The 14,111-nt window shown below is 54.5% G+C and overlaps 1 protein-coding gene across 1 annotated transcript; it reads right to left on the bottom strand.

The window, feature by feature from the left end:
• Window positions 1-202: 202 nt before the first annotated feature.
• On the bottom strand, window positions 203-6,216 carry LOC141470377 (uncharacterized). The gene is made up of 10 exons (XM_074156373.1): window positions 5,998-6,216; window positions 4,944-5,051; window positions 3,987-4,048; window positions 3,339-3,492; window positions 2,873-3,129; window positions 2,589-2,674; window positions 2,119-2,258; window positions 1,608-1,716; window positions 709-1,294; window positions 203-275 (listed from the first exon to the last, which is right to left on the bottom strand). Exons 2-9 carry the CDS (start codon window positions 5,044-5,046, stop codon window positions 751-753), a joined length of 1,455 nt encoding a protein of 484 aa, XP_074012474.1. The 5' UTR covers window positions 5,047-5,051; window positions 5,998-6,216; the 3' UTR covers window positions 203-275; window positions 709-750.
• Window positions 6,217-14,111: the final 7,895 nt, after the last annotated feature.

Genomic DNA, 14,111 nt, shown 5'->3' with positions numbered 1-14,111 from the left:
TGCCCCAGAAAGCAGGTTCCTTTCCATAGTGACAATGGAAAAAGGTCCCTGGGATGGAAAAGCTCCTGAGGGGGAGGCCCTCAGATGGCCCCACTTCCAGCACCACAATGGGCTGATGTCAGAGCCGTGGCCCATTGGGAAACCCTTCTGTCCCCTCCTGGTGATGGACCGTTGGGAACAATTAAAGAAGTCGGCACTCTTGGAACTTCTCCGATGTGTTTTTATTCATCTCTCTCCCCTCCCAAGCTCCTTGCGTCCCAAAGACAGACAGGTTTCTGCAAAAGAGGAGAGACTCTTCTAAAACACACTGCACTTTTTGGGAAATCTTTTGCCCACATGCAGATCCCTTGGGATGGCTTCAGGTCATGGCTCTGCCAGACCTTCCCAAAAAGCCTTTCTCTTCCCACCAGGAACCTAAAGGAGCAACGAACTGGGAAGGAACAGTCCCCTCGCTGGCCCAGAGCAGCCTTGAGGTTAGTTACGCCTTCTACACATGGCCAAATACGATGGCCTTTTGTGTCTCCTGAGGCTACAGAAGAGGGCAATATTGGAAAATGAGTACCCTGCCCCTGGTGATGGAAGAGCCCAAGGAAGGAACGTAGCCATGACATCAATCAGAACTAAGGGCTCTTTGAAGAGTCCCCACTGTCCCCCCAACTCTGCATTTCTACAAGGACACCGATCCAAATCACGTACCTGTTTTCCTACCTTGGGTGGTGCTTCCTCTGCTCAGGGCACCTCGAGTCCTGATCACTCCAGCCAGGGCCACTCCATCCTGGAGACCACTGATCTGACCCGCAGTGGCTTGCGTTGCGCAGACAGGGATTCCTTGTACACTGGTGGCACCAAAAGGGAGGGCTCAAAGCTGTATCCCCCTAAGATGGTCTTCTGCGGTTCTCTCAGCACTGACCAGAACATCTCAGGCCTTGATTTTAGTAATTGCTCCGCCTCAGGTCTTGGTGGTTGTGGAATGAAGACCTTGTAGCCGAGCTCCTCAGGCAGCTGAACCTCAGAGCTTGTTGACAGCAATTTGCTTTGGACGGTGTAAGGTCCCCGTCTCATTGTTCCGGGAGGGGCTCGCAATGATTCCGAGGGTGCAGTTAAGACACTGTTTCTGTCCAGTTTCCCACAGATGGGAACTGTTGTTTGTCCTTCTCCTCTGCCCCTACGCGGTTTCGCTGCCTGCGCCTGGCTCGGCTTTGAGGCTTGGCTTTGGAGCTTGGATTTGCCTTTGGGCTGGGCAGTCACAGGCTGTTTTTTTCCAGAGGAGCCTTCCGGGATCCCTGGCAGCCAACTGAAAGGACACAACAGGAAGAGTCTGCGTGAGGACACGAAGGGTTTGGGGCCGCATCCTGCCCCTGTGAGCCAGAACACCCGGCTGACACCCGGCTGTCCCTGTGCACAGCTCCAGAGGCCACGCTGGGAGGCTCTCCTGAGGGGAAGGAGGAGCCAGCCCTGTGAAATGGGAGGCTCCGGGCAGCCTCACCCCACCCTTCCAGGTGCTGCCTTCCCCACTGTCGGTGAAGTGATGAACGATGACAGTTTGGGGTGGGGATTTCTGGGGTGAAAACCCTGTGCAGATGCCAACCCTGAGCTTCCAGACTCACCTGACCCGAGACGATGACTTCTCTTCCATCGCCTTCAGTGCCTGGAGCTGTTGGGCTTTATTATGAATCAAGCTGGAATAAGCAGGCGAGGGCAGTTCAGGAAACCTCTCTGGAACCAGGAAAGGAAGACCTTGTCAGAAGAGTATCCCACTCGGGTCACACCAGCTCTTGCCAGGCTCCTCCTTTCCACGGTGCAACACGTTTTTGTGACTGCGTTATCGGCACCAGATTTGGGAAAGAGGAGCTGGGTGGTGCTGGTGCCAGGACAGGGACTCTTTGCAGAGCAGATTTTTCCCAGGGGCCTTGAACTCTCATCCTCCCACTGTTCCCTTGGGCACATCCCAACCTTGGGGTTTGGTTTTGTGGAAGCCAACGAGTTGTTAGCAAAAAAGGCTGTGACGAAGCTTTGGCACAAGTTGGAGTCTTCTGACAATCACGACTGATGGATTTTCCCCAATATATCACAGAAGCTGGTTGGCTATGTATGGAAAGGAGCCGGGAGCAGCTTTACCTGCCGTGCCTTGCCCGAGAGCTGGCAAAACCTCTTCTATCTTCTGCTTATCCTCACCAGGGACTTTTCCCAAGGTCTTGGGAGGGTCCCTGGGGGGTGGTGGTGGTGGTGGTGGTCTGTGCACAAACTCCAGTTCAAACCTAGAGACAACGAGATGAAACCAGCATGACCCACAGCACCATCAGCATGCTCACAAGCAGATTTCCCAACCTGACTCCACCCCATCCCCGAGCACCATCCTGGGAAATGGAGTCACCCTGCAAAGAAGTCCAGGCCACGATGGGAAGAAGGTGTCGCCTAAAGTCCTCCATCTTTCCCATCAGATCTGCCTCACAGGCATGACTATGGGCTGGGACAGGAATGACAGCTGCTGCCCGGTACCTCCATGGCAGGACACCGGTGGCCACAGGGAGCAAATGCTACCAACCCACAACCAAGCAACTAAAGGCTGCATCCGCAGATATACTCACTCTGGAAAGATGATGACCCGGCCAGAAAATGTCAGTGAGGCCAGAGGTACTGCCTGGGACACCACCATGTCCAGCAGCTGGGGGACCTGCAACGGAGGAGCAGGAAGATGGCACTATGTCCTCAGCATGGCTGAGGCATTTGATATCGGAGGAGCCCAAGGCAGTGACAGTGGGTAGGACCATAGCTCCTGCCTGGCCTGAGTGGCTGGCGGTGGGCCACATGCAAGCAGTGCTGGGGCACCGCTGTGGGATTGCCCAGGCTGTGGAGAAGCCAAAACGCTCACCTTAACACCAGCTATTTCCAAGTTCTTCTTCCCAGACATCTTCTCCAGGAAGTTGTTAAAATACTTCATTGTGACCCTCATGCCTTCAATGAGGAGCACCCCTACATCCTTCAGGACAAGGGCGATGTTCTCTCCCTTCCCCAGGCAGTGAGAGAGGAGGGACATGGTGCCTTGGATGCAGGCCTCCACTTTCTGCCGGGACACAGAGGCCACCGTGGCCACCTTGGAGTATTTGAGGGGTTCCACCTCCTTGTTGCCTGGAAAACCACACAAGAGGGATGGAGACACTCACCCAGCAGCCCTTCTGCATGCATTTCCCAAGGGCTGCATGTTACAATCATTGCACCCCCCAGAGAAACCCCATTTGTGGACCTGCTCTGCAGAGAAGTTGCTTTAGGGAAGCATTTCAGATCCAGGGAAGGGATACGATGGCGTGCACCAGCCAGGGTTTTATCGGCCATCTTACCAGGCAGGTAGGCCTCGTCATCCATCAGGTTGTGGACAACTGCAAGGTTCCTGGCCAGATGAAACACAGGGCTCTGGATAGTCACGGTCTCATCTCCAACCTGGATCCGTATGGGGACAGCGTCGAAGGAGCCGAGGCTGGGAATTCGGAGCCCCTGCAAGTGGAAGGGCAGGAAAGAGCTGAAGGGTGAGGAATGGCTGGAGGGAAGAGCTGGGATTAGCCCCCTCCGGGGATGATGCTTCAGGCTGGACCCTCCCCCTCCCACTGTTCAGAGGCAGAAGCCATGGAAGTGGGAAGAGCTTTGGGGAGGAGATGCTGAGTCCTCTCCCTCCACTTGACCCTCCAAAAATTCAGTGCTGGAGTCAGGGCAGAAGCAGCCCAAGGGCATCCAGGGTGTCTCCAGCAACTGGGATCAGCTCTGAGGTACAACACCACCTACAAATCCCCCCCATCCCTGGGGGTGTTCAAGGCCAGGTTGGATGGAGAGTTGAGCAGCCTGGTCTACTAGAAGGTGTCCCATCAGTGGGGACTTTTGGGGTGAGTTTCCTGCTTTCTGAGGAGGGGAAGAGTAACTGCAGGCCATGCCTCGAGGCCATGGGGACTCCCCGCGCCTCTGGGTGGATGAGGAGGATGCGGGGGTCACCCCACCTTGTGCAGCAGGAGCTGTTCTTGAACGTAGCCGGCCACTGCATCCCAGATGGCCGCTTGCTCTGGAAAACAAAGGAAAACCAGGTCATGCTCCCTGTTCACGGGCTCTCAGCCCTCCAGCATCCCCTGAGCTGTCACGCGTTGGCAGATGTACAGTGTCATTGCTGTCCCCGGCCCCAGACGGAGACACCCCTGAGATGGCTGCAGGGCTGAGTCTCGCCCACACAAGGCTGTGACTGTCGGTCATGAAAACGCTCCTGCAGTGGCTGTGGACGCCTGTACCTTCGGCAGTGATGCTGGGCATCATGAAGGTGTGCTCCATCCCATCCCAGAAATCCATCTTCCTCTGCCTCACGCTGGCGGGTCGCTCCTTAGCGGCAGCAGCCATGTGGGAGCTCATCCCTGTTCGTCCTATGGACACTTCTCCAGGGTGCAGGACCCGCTGCCCTGCAGCCCCTTTTATACCCCAGTGTTGCCGTGTCACAGGCCCAGTGTGACATCACGGTGACACGGCCACTGCTGGCTCTGCTGCCGACTGTGACATGGCCACCACTGACCCGCTGCTGACGGTGACAGGGCACCCACTGACCTGCTGCCCCCTGTGATGCTGCCCCGGTGGCTGAATTTGAGTGTGGGTTCAGTTAAAGTTCGCTCACACAGCTAAGATTTACGTGCATCTGAAGCAACAGTGTGTGCCAGTAGCGACCTTGAGAGCAGGGGAGGATGAGAAACGTAAGTTACACATCCTGAAGCTCATCCTGACAAAAACAGAACACAGTCTGGGAACCGAAACTTGTCCTGTTAGCAGAGTACCTGTTATTGTGATAAGCTCAGTAGAAGGTAGAAAATATTTTTCTAAGTCCATGATTGGGCATTACGAGGGGAGTGGGTTTGTGTCTTAGTGTATGTAAGTTTCTCGGTGTAGCAATAAAGTTGGTTGAATTTGGATTCGCTTACTGCATGACCTTCGAGTCCGTGATTTCTTCATATGCCACATTTGAGTGCTCCAAACAAGGTGCCTTCTCAGCACCCAGTGGGGATCAGTTGGGACAGAGGACATTCTGACTGCATCAAAGGAAAAAAAACACGTGTACTGTGATGACCATTAAACAGCAGAGAGGATGTGTGGTCTCCACGATCATAGAATCAAATATCTCAAGCTGGAAGGGACCCATAAGGATCATTGAGTCCACCTGCCTGCTCCTCACAGGACCCCATCCCAGGTGGAGAATGGGGCACTTGCTCTCATTACGTTTCATACGGTTGGTCATTGCCCAGCATGTTTTTTCTGACTTATTCAGAGGAACTGCACTTTAACTGATGTCTTAACTCCAAAACTTCTGGAATTTTTGTTTAGAAGCCAAGCTGGAGGGTTTGTGCTGCAGCCACTGCAGAGCCTGTAGCGCCTGCTCCCAAGGATAGAATCACAGAATGCTATGGGGTTGGAAGGGACCTCTGGAGATCATCTAGTCCAACCCCCCTGCCAAAGCAGGTCCACCCAGAGCAGGTCGCACAGGAACGTGTCCAAGCGGGGTTTGAATGTCTCCAGAGAAGGTGACTCCACCACCTCTCTGGGCAGCTTCTTCCAATGCTCTGCCACCCTCACAGGAAAGAAGTTCCTCCTCATGTTTAAATGGAACTTCTTATGTTCCAGTTTGTGCCCGTTTCCTCTTGTCCTGTCACTGGGCACCACTGAGAAAAGACTGGCCCCATCCTCCTGACACCCACCCTTGAAGTATTTATAGGCGTTGATCAGATCCCCCCTCAGTCTTCTCTTCTCCAGACTAAAAAGACCCAAGTCCCTCAGCCTTTCCTCATCAGAGAGATGCTCCAGGCCCCTCACCATCTTTGTATCCCTCTGCTGTACCCTCTCCAGCAGTTCCCTGTCCTCCTTGAACTGGGGAGCCCAGAACTGGTCCCAGTGCTCCAGATGGGGCCTCACCAGAGCAGAGCAGAGGGGGAGGATGACCCCCCCAGCACACACGCACCAGCGAGGGTGAGAAATACTCACAGCACTGGAATTGTGCAGACAACAGGACACCATCTCCCTCTTGAGCAGAGCATCCTTCTTCCGGAGAGGCTGCTGCTTCTCCTTGTTGCGGTTCATATTGAGCCGTTGAAGAAAAACACACCAGGCTTTAAGTATCCTTGTGGCGGGGAGAAAAAGACGTCACCGAGAGGTTCAAATTAACAATTTATTTGGACTTCACCCGCAGGTCCAACACAGGTTCTGTGGATACAATGGAGAACGCACTATTACAATTTAAAACCAATTCGTGGAATACACTTATTTCAACCTAAAAGTGACCCTGAAAAGTAACAACACAAACCACAAGCACGCTAGATACTAATATCTTAAGAGAGTGCACTAATCACGATCTTAGTAGCATGCCATATACCACAGGTATGTTTCTTAATCACTTACCCTCCCTCTCAGGAAAGGTTGCTCAATGCCTGGACAAGGGGGAAGAATCTCCTACAAGCCAGCTGTATCATTGGAAGATTCCCCGTTTTTCTCCCCAAATCTTACAGGGGTTTGTATTTCCTGATTCGATGGGGGTGCAGGATTGTATCTGAGTGGATTACGCTATCTGGAATGTTTATCTCTCGTTGGTGTGATGGCTTCTTAGTTTGTGGCACTGATTTTGTGATGTCTAGACGTCACCTTGAAGTCACCGAATAGCAGTGGGATGGGACTCAGGGTGGGTTTTTTTTTTTGTTGTTAAGGGAGTATTCAAGGCTCCATTCGGCGTCCGGTTCTTTCCCAACTCCCCCCAGGTTATCTCTGCAGAGACAGGGATCTGTCAAGGCAGAGATGAAGCCCAGCCGGATGACAACTCCCTGCATCTCACCTATTGCGCTCTGCCACCGGTTTGGCTGGGTGCTCCCATACATTCCTTACCCTTGAAGCAGCCCCTCAGCAAGAAAAAGACCATTTTTTCCACCCACCGTTACGACTGGGTGGTGGCAAATACGGCGGCTATCAAGCTTAGGCGATATTCATTGCGTTTCAGTCGTGTTAGAAAGCTAAAAGCCACTGAGAGAGAATGTCTGTCTGTCCCTCTTGTCCCCTACCTGCCCTTCTCCTGCTCTCTCTGCCCCTCTCCTGCTGCTCGTCACTGCTTTTCCACCTGTCCCCGCTGTCCCCTCCCCTTCATCTCTGTCCCTCTCCATCCCCCTGCCCGCTCCTCACCAGGATTTCTCCTCCCTCCGCTCCCTGCCCAGCTCCCCCCCTGCGCTCCCCATCCTTCTGTCCCTTCCCGCCCCACCACCGCCCTCTCCCACCCCTCTCTGCCGCTCTCTTCCTCTCTCCCCTCCTCCTCCCGGCCTCACCGGGGCTCCGGGGCCTGGCCCTGACAGCCGCCGGTAGGCGGCCATGTCTGCCCCTGGAGTCAGAGGGCAGGAAGTTGTGCCCCGGGGCATGCTGGGAGCTGTAGTCCCGGCATGGGGATCCCGGCGGCCATGTTCATTTCCGGCCGTGCCTGCAGCCATCATGTCCGCCCACAGGCGGGGGCCCGGCCGCCATGTTAGTCTGGGGAGGCGCGGTCTCTGCCTCGCTGCCTTCAGTTGGAGCTTTGCTGAGGGTAGGTGAGCTCAAAACACAACTCTTGCTCAGTGCAGATTGCTCCCTTGTTCTTTCTGGAGCTTCCAAAAGCTGTCAACAACTGTCAGGTTCTCCACTTCTACAGAGTTTAAATGCAGTACCTGGATGGGATAACCGGGACCAAGTGGATGTTCTGTGCTGCTAACGCTTTCAGAAGGATAATAATTACTTTGCTGCGGCTGCTGAAAAATTGCCCACACATTTTTCATAACAAGAAGTCGCAGGTGATAATGTTCTCAGAAGGGTAGATCAACCATTCCGCTTCACTCGTCCCTAAATCTGATTTACAAGCAAAGGGCCAGCCTGAAAATCCCAGAAATAGAGATGATGGGAAGTGCTGGGCGGTGTTATAGCAGAGGTACCGCCTCTCCCTGACCACACACAACGGGTTTCCACGCACAGTCATAACCTCCTCCACTTCTGCTTCCCATCGGGGCAGGGAAGATCCATCGATTCGTTAGCACAGAATCATAGAATTGTCTGGGTTGGAAGGGACCTTTAAGATCATCTAGTCCAACCATCAACCTAACTCTGATAAAAACCATCACTAAACCATGTCTCTAGGCACTACATCAGCCTGTCTTTTAAATACCTCCAGGGATGGTGCCTCAACCCCTTCCCTGGGCAGCCCATTCCAAGGCTTAATAACCCTTTCCGTGGAAAAATTTTTCCTAATATCCAATCTGAACCTCCCCTGGCACAACTTGAGGCCGTTTCCTCTGGTCCCATCGCCTGTGACTTGGGAGAAGAGACTGACCCCCCCAAGCTACACCCTCCTTTCAGGGGGTTGTAGAGAGCGAGAAGGTCTCCCCTCAGCCTCCTTTTCTCCAGGCTGAACACCCCCAGCTCCCTCAGCCTCTCCTCATAAGACTTACTCTCCAGACCCCTCACCAGCTCTGTTGCCCTTCTGTGGACCCACTCCAGAACCTCTATGTCTTTTTTGTGGGAAGGGGCCCAAAACTGGACACAGCACTCAAGGTGGGGCCTCACCAGTGCCCAGTACAGGGGAACGATCACCTTCTGAGTCCTACTTGCCACGCTGTTCCTGACACAGGCCAGGATGCTGTTGGCCTTCGTGGCCACCTAGGCACACTGCTGGCTCATGTTCAGCCAACAGTCGACCAACACCCCCAGGTCCTTTTCTGTCAGCCAGCTCTGGCCACTCTGCCCCAAGCCTGTAGCGCTGCAGGGGGTTGGCGTGACCCAAGGGCAGGACCCGGCACTTGGCCTTGTTGAACCTCATCCCACTGACCTCGGCCCATCCAGCCAGCCTGTCCAGATCCTTCTGTAGAGCCTTCCTGCCCTCCAGCAGGTCGACACTCCCACCCAACTTGGTGTTGTCTGTGAACTTACTAAGGGTACCTTCGATCCCCTTGTTCAGATCATTGATAAAGATGTTAAAGAGAACCAGCCCCAATACTGAGCCCTGGGGGACACCACTCATGGCTGGCCGCCAACTGGATTTAACTCCATTCACCACCACTCTCCAGCCAGTTTTTAACCCAGCAGAGAGTCCTCCCACCCAGGCCATGGGCAGCCAGTTTCTCCAGGAGGATACTGTGGGAGACTGTATCAAAGGCCTTGTTGTGGCATTGTTCACTTCAGTTGCCATCAACTTTTCCTTTCCCTTGAACCCATCACATACATAAACCCAATTACAGGAGAAAAAAACCTGTGAGCAGGGCAGCGATTCCCTCGGTGGGAGAACACGTGGAGGAGGAAACGAACGGTGTGGCTGGGTTTTGGGGGAGGTTGGTTGGGGTTTGGGGTTTTCTTAATGGGAATGGGCGTCCTTGGTCAGAAGTAATAAAAGTGCAGTGACTTGTTGGGGCCATCAGAATTTACACCCTTTATTTCCTGAACTGGAGGTAGCAAACAGGCATGGCATTTCATGTGTGGCCAGGAAAAGCACTGTCTGGCAGCAAGTGGGCTCTTGGTGATACCAGCTCTGGAAGTTTCACCACTCCGGTCTCCACCTGCACCTCTTAGCCTTGTATCTGTAGCTCCAGGATTTGATGAATAAGGTTTATGTGAACTTTCCTCCTCTTTTATTTTAAATGATTCTTCCGGTACATTTAAGGGAGCATTTCTTACCTTTCCTGCTCACAACGGCTCCTCTTTTCTCTCTAGATGACGAACTGGGAGAGGTAGAAGCCGCGTTCCTCCCTGGCTGAGCTCCATAAGAGCCCCTACCTTGATCTGTGCCTTAGGACAGGACAGGACTTGCTCAGTGCATCACGCTGCCGCTGGTATGGGTTTGGTTCCTTGTCCTGCTCACCAGACTCCAACCTGAACTGCCTTCCGTGATTTCACAGCCCGTTTACCCTTTCACGCTGCGTGCTCGTGCTGGCATTGCTTCTCTGCTCGTGCATGAGGGCAATCGGTGCCCACCTATTCCAGGCAGAATGGCGCAAAGCAGGCGAGCAAAATCAGAAGATGGGCCACGCATATGGATGTTGGACATTTCTGTCTGCGTGTTCGTGATGGGAACTTTGCAGTCCTTGTCCTCCACGCATCATTGTGCCTTTTGACCTTGCTCAGCAAGTATTCTGCTTCCATCCCTGCCAGTCGAACCTGAAAAATGCCAAAAGGAGGTTAGAATATTAATGCAGGTGCTTTTACACCTTGGCATCCTTGGTGGGTGGCCCCAATGCTGGACGGCTTCGCTTTCAGGCTACAGTGTTGTCTAAAGCTTAGCAGAGAACCAGAGAATTAAAGGTGTAGTTTTTAGCTAGTCCAGGAAAGGGTGTGCAAGGGTAAATCCTTGGATTTCATGTCAAGGAGTTGCCTCTGCTTTGGCATGGTCTGAAAGCCGCCTGCTTTGTGAGCAGCGCCAGGAGGCTGCAGTTTCTTCCAGTCTCCCAAGAACAGCAAAGTGGCTCAGACCCAGCAGCTCCATCCAGGCCCGCGCCGTGACAGCACCCACCTCGCCCAGAAAGACTGCGACATTGCTGCCTCCTGTCCTGCCGAGCAGTGGGAAACCCACTGCAGAACAGCCTCCGGCGCGGCCTCTTCTTCTCTCACACAGAGCTCACCCCACTCCAGGATGGGCTCCAGCTCATTGAGGGAGAGTCCCAGAAACTCTGTTCATCTCCTCGAAGCGATGGAGGATGAACACCTGGGCTGCTTCTCGCAGGTGGGGGCAGTAGTAACCACCTGCGAATCTCCAGATGCCGAGGCGATTTTCCAAGCACAGCTGGGATTTTAAGAACTTGCAGCACAGTCTCACAATCCCCAGGACATTGAACCGGTCGGCTGCAGTCAGCAAACTTTGAACGTTGCCAGCCATGGCCAGTGCCGTCCCCATGTAGGTGTACTCCATAACGAGCCACGTCATTTCAGGTTGAGCGTTGAAGATTTTATAGACTCTCTTCCCTGCGTTGCTCCAGTTCTTGGAAAACAAAGCCCTGAAATAAAAAACAAAGCAGGGTTTTGGGTCTCCAGGATGATAGGGCAAGCCCCTCTGCCCGGTCACTGCTCGGGGGAGGTACTGGGGCTGTCAGTGATCCTTTTCCTGGCCCTCGCGCCTGCAGGGACAAGGCACCTGGAAGCACTTCAGCTCCTTGGTGGAGTTGCTGGGGCCTCTCACTAGGGATCCCTGGTGATGTCCCGTCCCCAGGAGGGAAAGGGGAAAAAGGTACTTGTTTGCTTTCGCTCCCCAGCCCTGCCCATCCTCTGCCTCCCAGCCACCTTGGGTGGGATGCCCTGGGGAGGGTCACCGAGTCCCACCTCCCCAGGGCACTTCCAGCCACAGAGGGAAGGCTGGGAATTCCCCCACTGCTGTGGAAGAGCAGGACGTTGTTTCCAGCCCCGGAGACTCTCTCTCCCTCTATGTCTGAGCCCCCCACACCAAGGAGAGATGGGATGGTCAGACAAATACCTCAGATGTGGTCTCTGGCGTTTTGGGGGTGCCTTTCCCCTTGTTGCCAACAGGCAGCTCTCCCTGCAGTTTCCCCAAACCTGCCAATTCCGGGCAGGAAATCTCCTGCCCAGGACCAGAGGGGAAATCATCGCCCTGGCCACATTTAGGGAGGGGGGACCTGAGCTGCCCAGCCTGAGATTCATCAGCCACAGAATATGGCTAGTGATGTCCTGCTGCACTGAGTCCAGGGTCCCCAGCCTTCACTGCCCACCTTTGGTCCTCCTAGGCAGGGGCCAGGGGCTGCCCTCCCCTCAACGTGACTCTCCTTTCTCCCCAGTGCTCCATCCAGCTGAGATCATGTACTCGGTGCCTGAGGTGGACGACATCACGTCCTTCTCTAAGAAGCCGGTCTCCCTGGAAGACGATGCTCTGCTCCGGATCATCCATGAAAAAATGACTGTAAGAGCTGGCTCCTGCATGTCCCCCTGCTCCCTCCATCCTCTTGCTTCTGAATCTCTCAGCTACACACACCACCAACAGCAGGAGAGTGACGTGATCGCCTCCTCCGTGGCCAGTGCTGCTGGGCTCAGAGTCCCCTCAACTTCTCTTCCTGGTCCACAGAGTTGGAGCAGAGCTGTGACAGGGTCTCTCCAGGTTCTGATTTCTCTCCCCCCAGCTTCCCCAGGGCTCCTCTGCCATCCACTCCTGCATGTCCCACAGACAGGAGCAAAGCGGGCAGCAGGACAAGGCAGGAGACAGCCCCCCCAAAGCTCCCCAGAGCTGCCGCAGGAGAGACCACGCTCCCCGGCCATGGCCACCCAGCACCCGAGGGCCCGCCGGAGCCCAGAGTGGGCACGAAGACTGTCAGGGGAGACATGGGGCCATCCAGGAGGGACATGGACGTAGGTACCTGCTCCTGCTCCTCTCCAGGCAGAGCCGAGGGTCTGCAGGGCTCTGCAGGGAAATGGGGTCTTGGCATCGAGCGGGGGGTGGTCACCAGTCCCAGCCCTGCTGAGCCTGGCAGGGATCCTCACTCACCCACCTGCAGCAGCTCCACCTCGTAGAGCTCTGGTGGAGAAAAGGGTCAGAAAACGGTATTCCTACCTGACAGGAATTGTGGAGGAAATTAAGTTAACCAAAGGACACACTAAATTTTCCAAGTTACAGATGCCTCTACTTGCAGATCCATTAGCCTTACAACAACCTTTAAAGTCCTCACCAATTTTGAAGGCACCACCCCTCATGAGGGAGGTAGACTTCTACGTAGACTTCTGAGCTGTGGGGGCCAGTGCCATACCATGGCTCTGTCAGTGGGAAACCCTGAACTGAGAAGAGAACAGATCTCCAGCCTGAGGAACTCAAGATTGGCAATTAGTAGTAGACGTAGCCAGAAATCCAGCATGCAGGATAGGATGGGTGAAAGCTCACGCCAAGTACAAGAAACCAGCCACAAAGCGTGACCCAAAAGTGGATGAGTTGATTAAAATTCAGAAAATAAAAGTAGGGATCGCCTTACATCCCAAGTGGTGTCGGTTGCGGAGTGGCTCCATCAAAAACTAGGTCCCACGGGTAAAGAAACGCTTCAGAGCGAGGGTTGGCCCTGAACGGGAAAACTTGTGAAGTTATTCTCACAGGACGTCCCCAGCGCAGATTAAAATTACAAGCCAATCACCCTGCACAAGCACCACCTCTGCACATCAACGAAGGAAGAACTTTATGGTCTACATGGCCCAAACAAGAATATATCTAAAGATTTGCTTCCACGTGGAAGGTGCCATCTTTGAGCTTGGCCCTGGGGAGAGGGAAAAAAAGGTGATTTTGAGGATGAGGTCGCCGGGAAAGCCTGGAGCCCCAAGGTTTGCAGGGCAATAAAAGCAGTTCCCAGAGGAAGTAAGAAGAGGGGACAGTTTTCCAATATCTGAAGGGAGCCTCCAGGAGAGCCGGAGAGGGACTCTTTGTCAGGAAGTGTAGTGACAGGACAAGGGGTAATGGTTTTAAATTGGAAGAGGGGAGATTTAGATTAGATATTAGGAGGAAATTCTTTACAGTGAGGGTGGTGAGGCACTGGAACAGGTTGCCCAGGGAAGTTGTGGCTGCCCCATCCCTGGAGGGGTTCAAGGCCAGGCTGGATGGGGCTTTGAGCAACCTGCTCTAGTGGAGGTGTCCCTGCCCAGGGCAGGGGGTTTGGAACTCGATGATCTTTAAGGTCCCTTCCAACTCTAACCATTCTGTGATTCTATGATTCTATATATTTACGGGCGGGCACGGAGCTGAATTAAAGACCCCGAGGCTGAAATAGCGACTGTGGGTCTGGAGAAGAAATGACCCGGGGTTGAATCTAAAATAAAGATAACGGAGCTGGGACTGAAATCGATGCTGGGGGGGAAACACTGACCCTGGGGCTGGGGGTGACCCACCGGGGCCAGGCGATGCCGGGCAGGAGCTGCACTTGCCTGTGGGCGAGCGGGAGCTCTGCCGGGGCGGGGGGGGTGTGTGTCTGCAGGGCCAGCACCAGCCGGGGAGCACCCTCCCCTCCCACCCCCAGCCCTGGAGGGAGCCAGGGGCAGGGCTACCGTGCCCGGGAGCTGCTCGCCCGGAGCCTTCCCGGAGAGGCCCCGGTGGAGGCACTTCCCGCCCGGGCGGGAGAGGTTCCGGGTGG

This window comes from Numenius arquata, chromosome 11, assembly GCF_964106895.1.
Source record: "Numenius arquata chromosome 11, bNumArq3.hap1.1, whole genome shotgun sequence".
In the NCBI taxonomy this organism is placed as follows: domain Eukaryota; kingdom Metazoa; phylum Chordata; class Aves; order Charadriiformes; family Scolopacidae; genus Numenius; species Numenius arquata.
The sequence above is the reverse complement of the archived record's forward strand: the minus strand, read 5'-3'. Positions and strand labels throughout refer to the sequence as shown.

Coding starts and splice junctions, on each gene's coding strand:
- LOC141470377 (XM_074156373.1), bottom strand. CDS start 5,046: ATGTCCTCTGTCCCAACTGATCCCCACTGGGTGCTGAGAAGGCACCTT. Junction 4,049..4,943: donor ACGGACTCGAAGGTCATGCA/GTAAGCGAATCC, acceptor TTTGTTTTCCAG/AGCAAGCGGCCATCTGGGAT. Junction 3,130..3,338: donor TGACGAGGCCTACCTGCCTG/GTAAGATGGCCG, acceptor GTGGTTTTCCAG/GCAACAAGGAGGTGGAACCC.